The sequence below is a fragment of the Heterodontus francisci genome, unplaced genomic scaffold, assembly GCF_036365525.1.
Source record: "Heterodontus francisci isolate sHetFra1 unplaced genomic scaffold, sHetFra1.hap1 HAP1_SCAFFOLD_86, whole genome shotgun sequence".
Taxonomy (NCBI): domain Eukaryota; kingdom Metazoa; phylum Chordata; class Chondrichthyes; order Heterodontiformes; family Heterodontidae; genus Heterodontus; species Heterodontus francisci.
The window spans coordinates 7417312-7426194 of NW_027141093.1; the positions used below are offsets into that span (position 1 = coordinate 7417312).

An 8883-nucleotide genomic window follows, 5' to 3' on the forward strand; every position below is an offset into this window, starting at 1 on the left:
TATCAAAAAGGAGGATGTGCTGGGTGTCTTGCAAAGCATTAAGGTAGATAAGTCCCCAGGGCCTGATGGGATCTACCCCAGAATACTGAGGGAGGCTAGGGAAGAAATTGCTGGGACCTTGACAGAAATCTTTACATCCTCATTGGCTACAGGTGAGGTCCCAGAGGACTGGAGAATAGCCAATGTTGTTCCTTTGGTTAAGAAGGTTAGCAAGGATAATTTAAGAAATTATAGGCTGGGGGGACTTCCGTCAGTGGCAGGGAAATTATTGGAGAGCATTCTTCGGGACAGGATTTACTCTCATTAGGAAACAAACGAACTTACTAGCAAGAGGCAGCATGGTTTTGTGAAGGGGAGGTAGTGTCTCACGAATTTGATTGAGTTTTTTGAGGAAGTGACGAAGATGATTGATGAAGGAAGGGCAGTGGATGTTATTTATATGGACTTTAGTAAAGCCTTTGACGACAAGGTCCAGCATGGCAGACTGGTACAAAAGGTGAAGTCACATGGGATCAGAGGTGAGCTGGCAAGATCAATACAGAACTGACTCAGTCAGAGAAGACAGAGTGCAGCAGTGGAAGGGTGCTTTTCTGAATGGAGGGATGTGACTACTTGCGTTCCACAGGGAACTGTGCTGAATGTTTTGCTCTTTGTAGTATATATAAATGATTTGGAGGAAAATGTTGCTAGTCTGATTAGTAAGTTTGTGGATGACACAAAGCTTGGTGCAGTTGTGGATAGTGATGAGGATAGTCAAAGGATGCAGCAGGATATAGATCGATTGGAGACTTGGGCAGAGAAATGGCAGATGGAGTTTAATCTTGGCAAATGTGAGGTAATGCATTTTGGAAGGTCTAATGCAGGTGGGAAGTATACAATAAATGGCAGCACCCTTAGGAGTATGGACAGGCTGAGGGATCTGGGCGCACAGTTCCACAGGTCACTGAAAGTGGCAATGCAGGTGGATAAGGTAGTCAAGAAGGCATACGCCATGCTTGCCTTCATCGGTCGGGGCATAGAGTATAAATATTGACAAGTCATGCTGCAGCTGTACAGAACTTATTGAGGCCACTCTTGGAATATTGCGTGCAATTCTGGTCGCCACACTACCAGAAGGACATGGAGGCTTTGGAGAGGGTACAGAAGAGTTTTACCAGGATGTTGCCTGGTCTGGAGGGCATTAGCTATGAGGAGAGGTTGAATAAACTCGGATTGTTTTCACTGGAACGACAGAGGTGGAGCGGCGACATGACAGAAGTTTACAAAGCTATGAGCGGCATGGACAGAGTGGATAGTCAGAAGCTTTGTCCCAGGGTGGAAGTGTCAGTTACTCGGGGACATAGGTTTAAGGTGAGAGGGGCAAAGTTTAGAGGTGATGTGCGAGGCAAGTTCTTTACTCAGAGGGTGGTGAGTGCCTGGAACCTGCTGCCGGGGGAGGTGGTGGAAGCACGTAGGATAGCGACGTTTAAGAGGCATCTTGACAAATACATGACTAGGATGGGAATAAAGGGATACGTTCCCCGGAAGTGCAGAAGGTTTAATTTTGGCAGGCATCAAGATCAGCGCAAGCTTGAATGGCCGAATGGCCTGTTCCTGTGCTGTACTGTTCTTTGTTCTTTGAGTGACCACCGCAAGTCCTTGTGGAGACGAAGTCCCGCCTTCACATTGAGGATACCGTCCATCGTGTTGTGTGGCACTATCACCGTGCTAAATGGGATAGATTTCGAACCTATATAGCAATGCAAAACTGAGCATCCATGAGGCGCTGTGGGCCATCAGCAGCAGCAGAATTGTACTCATCCACAATCTGTAACCTCATGGCCCGGCATATCCCCCACTCTAGCATTTCCATCAAGCCAGCAGACCAATCCTGGTTCAATGAAGAGTGCAAGAGGGCATGCCAGGAGCAGCACCAGGCATACCTCAAAATGAGGTGTCAACCTGGTGAAGCTGCAACCCAGGACTACTTGCATGCCAAACTGCTTAACAGCATGCGATAGAAAGAGCTAAGCGATCCCATAAGCAACGGATCAGATCTAAGCTCTGCAGTCCTGCCACATACAGTCGAGAATTGTGGTGGACAATTAAACAACTAACTGGAGGAGGTGGCTTCACAAATATCCCCATCCTCAATGATGTGGGAGCCCAGCGCATCAGTGCGAAAGATAAGGCTGAAGCATTTTCAACAATCTTCAGCCAGATGTGCCGAGTGGATGATCCATCTCAGCCTCCGCCTGAAGTCCCCAGCATCACAGATGCCAGACTTCAGCCAATTCGATTCACTCCACGTGATATCAAGAAACGACTGAAGGCACTGGACACTGCAAGAGCTGTGGGCCTTGACAATATTCCGGCAATAGTACTGAAGACCTGTGCTCCAGAACTTGCCGGACCCCTAGCCAAGCTGTTCCAGTGCAGCTCCAACACTGGCATCTACCCTGCAATGTGCAAAATTGCCCAGGTCTGTCCTGTACACCAAAAGGAGGACAAGTCCAACCCGGCCAATTACCGCCCCATCAGCCTACTCTCAATCATCAGTAAAGTGTTGGAAGATGTCATCAACAGAGCCGTCAGGCGACATTTGCTTAGCAATAACCTGCTCAGTGACGCTCAGTTTGGATTCCGCCAGGGCCACTCAACTCCTGATCTCATCACAGCCTTGGTTCAAACATGGAGAAAAGAGCTGAACTCAAGAGGTCCGGTGAGATTGACTGCCCTTGACATCAAGGCAGCATTTGACCGAGTACGCCATCAAGGAGCCCTAGCAAAACAGAGGTCAATGGGAATCAGGGGGAAAACCCTCCGCTGGCTGGAGTGATACCGAGCGCAAAGTAAGATGGCTGTGGTTGTTGGAGGTCAAGCTCCAGGTCATCACTGCAGGAGTTCCTCAGGGTAGTGTCCTAGGCCCAACTATCTTTGGCTGCTTCATCAATGACCTTCCTTCAATCATCAGGTCAGAAGTGGGGATGTTCGCTGATGATTGCACAATGTTCAGCACCATTCGTGACTCCTCAGATACTGAAGCAGTCCGTGCAGAAATGCAGCAAGACCTGGACAATATCCAGGCTTGGGCTGATAAGTGACAAGTTACATAGACACCACACAAGTGCCAGGCAATGGCCATCTCAAACAAGAGAAAATCCAACCATCGCCCCTTGACATTCAACGGCATTACCATCGCTGAATCCCCCACTATCAACATCCTATGGGCTACCATTGACCAGAAACTGAACTGGACCAGCCATATAAATACCTTGGCTACAAGAGCAGGTCAGATGCTGGGAATCCTGAGGTGAGTAACTCACCTCCTGACTCCCCATAGCCTGTCTACCATTTGCAAAGTATAAGTCAGGAGTGTGATGGAATGCTCTCCACTTGCCTGGATGGGTGCAACTTCAACAACATTCAAGAAGCTCGACACCATCCAGGACAAAGCAGCCCACTTGATTGACACACCATCTACAAACATTCACTCCCTTAACCACCGACCCACAGTGGCAGCATTGTGTACCATCTACAAGATGCACTGCAGCAATGCACCAAGGCTCCTTAGACAGCACCTTCCAAACCCGCGACCACTTCCAACTAGAAGGACAAGAGCAACAAATACATGGGAACACCACCACCTGAAAGTTACCCTCCAAGTCACACACCATCCTGACTTGGAACGATATCACAGTTCCTTCACTGTCGCTTGGTCAAAATCCTAGAACTCCCTTCCTAACAGAACTGTGGATGTACCTACCCCAAATGGACTGCAGCGATTCAAGAAGGCAGCTCACCACCACCTTCTGAAGGGCAATTAGGGATGGTCAATAAATGCTGGCATAGCTAGTGACGCCCACATCCCTTGAATGAATATAAAAAAACAATCCTTAATTAACCTGCACCTTTCGAAGTGACAGTTTATCCTGTCGCGCAGAATAGATTCCAATAATTTGCGCACTACTGAGGTTAGACTGACTGGCCTGTAATTATTTGGTCTATCCTTCGCTGCCTTTTTAAACAGAGATGCAACAACAAAGGGGGTGATGAGCCATGATTACATTGAATGTCGGGGCAGTTTCAATCGGATGAACAGTCTACTCCTACTCCTATGTTCCTAAGTGAAGCCTCTGGACCTGAATGAATCAGGACCTATCACTTCTTCGTAAACATCTCCCCAAATTAAAAGCAATGTCTTTTGTGTGATTATCCACAGACTAGTGCTTTACATTAAGAATTATTTACAAGCCAAATCCAGGAAGCTTCTGGTGACTTATTTTTTTAAAAACCCACAAAGTTCAGCATCTCTTCAAGATTCATAATGAATCAATGTTAATAATTCAAATGTAAGTCCTTGAAACATATTTCACACCAAAAAATGGATGTACTCTTGTAACACACCCAGTGCAGCATATCCAGGCATCACGATCTATGGCCTGCCCTTTCCACTGCTGATGGTCGGTGTAGCACACACACTTGTTCAGGGTATCCTTGAAACATTTACATGAGGCTCCTCTGTTCCGTTTACCAGTGGTCAGTTATCCGTGCAACACGATCTTGGTCAGGCAACTGTTGACCGTCTGGGCAATGTGACCCACCCAACGTAGTGGTTTTGCCGGAGAATGGCCTCAATGCTGGTGATGTTTGCTATTTCCAGGACTTCAATGCATGTGATCTGGTCCTGCCAGTGTGTCTTGATGATGCAGAGCCAGCGCTGATGGAAGCGCTCTAGAAGGCGTACATGATGGCCATCTGGGACCCATGACTCGCCATCATACCGAAGGGTGATGAGGACTACAGCTTTGTACACTTTGAGTTTAGTTTGTACATTTCAGTACATCACTGGATATACAGTTGCAAATCGTTCTCACTGTTCAGTCAAACTAATAGCTTTGCTCAGAGTGATGTATAATTTCCTGTTTATTTCTGTTCCTCACAGTTAATTTGGTGACAATTGTGGTCCTGTCTCGGAAAAAGTGTGGTCTCTCCAAATGTGTCACTCAATACCTGGTGGCCATGGCAGCGGCAGATCTACTGGTCATCATCCTTGACCTGATGCTGAGGCAGATTCCAATTGTCTTTCGGGAACAGCTTCTTTTCATGTGGAACCTCCGTGTATGTAATATTCACGCCGTCCTGCTTTATGCAGCCACAGACTGTTCTGTCTGGTTCACCGTCACTTTCACCTTTGATCGATTTGTGGTCATTTGTTGCCAGAAGCTGAAAAGTAAATATTGCAACGAGAAAACGGCGCCTGTGGTTCTGGGAACAGTGACTGTGCTGAGCTGTTTAAAGAATATTTTCTGGTACTTTATGTTCAGGAATGAATATATGATGCTGATCCTTCCATGGTTTTGTTTTGTAACACAAGAGGTTGCACAATCCCGGATGTGGGCGATAATTGAGACACTTCACCACATTCTAACCCCATGTGTTCCATTTGTCCTCGTTCTACTGCTCAATTCTTTAACTGTCAAATGCATTTTAGTGACCAGTAGAGCCCGCTGGAGACTTCGGAGCCACAACAATGGGTACAGTCCCAGAGACCCAGAGATGGAGAGCCGAAGGAAGTCTATCATTTTATTGTTTGCCATCTCGGGGAATTTCATACTGTTGTGGGCAATGTTTATGGTGTATTCTATATGGATCCGAATGTGGAGTATGGGAGATCAGTCTGTATATATACCTTTTTATGTACAACAAATGGGAGTCATGCTTCAGCTCCTGAGTTGCTGCACAAACACTTGTATTTATGCAGTGGCGCAGACTAAGTTTCGGGAGCAGTTGAAGAATGTGGTGAAATATGCCTTTGCTGTAATTGTTAGATTCATGAAATAATGTGAAAAACTGAAGCATTTCGAGCATCAGAAATCTAGCCCACCTCATTTTATGCTCAGCCAATGCTCCATCACTAGCTTAGCGATATCGTAAATTGCTGCTGTGAATTCGGAATCTGTCGTCTGTCGTCAGCATAAAATGACCAAAGAAAAATCACTTAAACTGATCGTATCAAATATCACTTAAAATGGTCACAATAAATATTATTTAAACAGGTTGCAGCAAATATTACTTGAAATGATCACAGAAAATAGCACTCAAAGTTTTCACAGCAAATATCCCGTAAAGTACTCACAAATATCCTTTCAATGGATAAAGCAAACATCACTTAAAACTGCCATTGCGAATATCACTGAAATGATAAAAACGAAAAACACTAAATGGACGCAGGAAATATCACATTGATTCGCCACAGAAAATGTAATTTTAAATGGTCACAGGAAATATCGCTTAAAATATTCAAAGCAAATATCACAAGCACTGAACACAACGGTCAAAACAAATATCAATTAAAATTTTCCAAACAAATGTCAATCAAAATTGTCGCAGCAAATATCACTTAAAATGTGCAGAGCAAATATTGTTTGAAATGATTGCAATAACTATCTCGTTTAATGGTCACAAATATTCATTAAACAGGAGACGGTAAATGCCCTGAAGAAAAGTCACAGCAACTATTATTTAAAATGGTCAAATATCACTTACAATGGTCACAGCAAATGTTGCACAAAATGATCACAAATATCCCTTAAAATGAACAGAGAATAGATCACTTAAAATGGTCAAAATGAATAACACTTAACTGGGCATAACAAATATCGCATGGAGTAGCCATAGGAAATATCACTTAAAATGTTTACAGCAAATATCACTTACGATGAACACAACATATATCAATCAAAATGGTCACACAAAATATCTCTGGAAATGTTCAAAGCAAATATCATTTAAACAAGTAACCGTAAATATCACAAAAAAGTGACAACAATTATCTCTAAAAATGCGAACTAAACACAGCAAATAACACTTACAATGAAAACAACTTATATCAATTAAAATGGTCACAGAAAATATCTCTTAAAATGCTACGTTCAATAATTGTTTTTAGCGATTATCATTTAAGTGATTTTAGCAATGGCAGCTTTAAGTAAAGTTTGCTTTGTGCATTTAAAGGATATTTGTGGCCATTTTATGGATATTTGCTGCGGCAAATTTGAACAAATAACAAAGAACAGTACAGCACAGGAATGGGCCATTCGGCCCTCCAAGCCTGCGCCGATCTTAATGCCTGCCTAAACTATAATCTTCTGCACCTCCGGGGACCGTATCCCTTTATTCCCATCCTATTCATGTATTTGTCAAGATGCCTCTGAAACGTTGCTATCGTACCTGCTTTCACCATCGCCCCCGGCAGCAAGTTCCAGGCACTAACCACACTCTGTGTAAAGAACTTGCCTCGCACATCCCCTCTAAACTTTGCCCCTCTCACCTTAAACCTATGTCCCCTAGTAACTGACTCTTCCACCCTGGGAAAAAGCTTCTGACTATCCACACATAACTTTGCAAACCTCGATCATGTCGCCCCTCCACATCTGTCGTTCAAGTGAAAACAATCCGAGATTAGCCAACCGAATGCCTTCTTGACTACCTTATCCACCTGCGTTGCCACTTTCAGTGACCTGTGGACCTGTACGCCCAGATCCCTCTGCCTGTCAATACTCCTAAGGGTTCTGCCATTTACTGTATACCTCCCACCTGCATTAGACCTTCCAAAATGCATTACTTCACATTTGTCAGGATTAAACTCCATCTGTCATTTCTCTGCCCAAGTCTCCAACCGATCTATATCCTGCTGTATCCTCTGACAATCCTCAACACTATCCTCAACTGTACCAACATTTGTGTCGTCCACAAATCTTACTAATCTGACCAGCTACATTTTCCTCCAAATCATTTATATATACCACAAACAGCAAAGGTCCCAGCACTGATCCCTGCGGCACACCACTAGTCACATCCCTCCATTCAGAAAAGCACCCTCCACTGCTACCCTCTGTCTTCTATGACTGAGCCAATTCTGTGTCCATCTTGCCAGCTCACCTCTGATCCCATGTGCCTTCACCATTTGTCCCAGTCTGCCATGAGGGACCTTGTCAAAGGCTTTACTGAAGTCCATATAGATAACATCCACTGCCCTTCCTTCATCAATAATCTTTGTCACTTCCTCAAAAAAATCAATCAAATTAGTAAGACACGACCTCCCCTTTACAAAACCATGCTGCCTCTCGCTCTAAATCCATTTGTTTCCAAATGGGAGTAAATCCTATCCCGAAGAATCCTCTCTAATAATTTCCCTGCCACTGACGTAAGGCTCACCGGCCTATAATTTCCTGGATTATCCTTGCTACCCTTCTTAAACAAAGGCACAACATTGGCTATTCTCCACTCCTCTGGGACTTCACCTGTAGCCAATGAGGATGCAAAGATTTCTGTCAAGGCCCCAGCAATTTCTTCCCTTGCCTCCCTCAGTATTCTGGGGTAGTTCCCATCAGGCCCTGGGGACTTATCTACCTTAATGCTTTGCAAGACACCCAACACCTCCTCCTCTTTCATAAGGAGATGTTTAAGACTATCTACACTCCCTTCCCTTGGCTCATCGTCCACCAAGTCCTTCTCTTTGGTAAATACTGATACAAAGTACTCATTTATTACCTCGCCCATTTCCTCTGGCTCCACACATAGATTCCCTTCTCTGTCCTTGAGTGGGCCAACCCTTTCCCTAGTTACCCTCTTGCTCTTTATATACGTATAAGCAGCCTTGGGGTTTTCCTTGAACCTGTTGGCCAATGACTTTTCATGACTCCTTTTAGCCCTCCTGACGCCTTGCTTAAGTTCATTTCTACTGTCTTTATATTCCTCAAGGGATTCGTCTGTTCCTAGCCTTCCAGCACTTACGAATACTTCCTTTTGCTTTTTGACAAGGCTAACAATATCCCGCGTTATCCAAGATTCCCGAAACTTGCCAAACTTATCCTTCTTCCTCACAGGAACATGCTGGTC

General features: G+C 44.5%; 1 protein-coding gene across 1 annotated transcript; it reads left to right on the forward strand.

The window, feature by feature from the left end:
* The first annotated feature begins 901 nt into the window (after positions 1 to 901).
* On the forward strand, positions 902 to 5823 carry LOC137362019 (probable G-protein coupled receptor 139). The gene is made up of 2 exons (XM_068026603.1): positions 902 to 1007; positions 4925 to 5823. The coding sequence occupies exons 1-2, from the start codon at positions 902 to 904 to the stop codon at positions 5821 to 5823; spliced, it is 1005 nt and encodes a 334-aa protein (XP_067882704.1).
* Positions 5824 to 8883: the final 3060 nt, after the last annotated feature.

What these genes read in the sequence shown, in the direction of transcription:
- LOC137362019 (XM_068026603.1), top strand. Translation starts at nt 902, where the DNA reads ATGGACAGGCTGAGGGATCTGGGCGCACAGTTCCACAGGTCACTGAAA. An exon ending in CGCCATGCTTGCCTTCATCG is followed by an intron (nt 1,008 to 4,924) that starts GTCGGGGCATAG and finishes TGTTCCTCACAG; the next exon opens with TTAATTTGGTGACAATTGTG.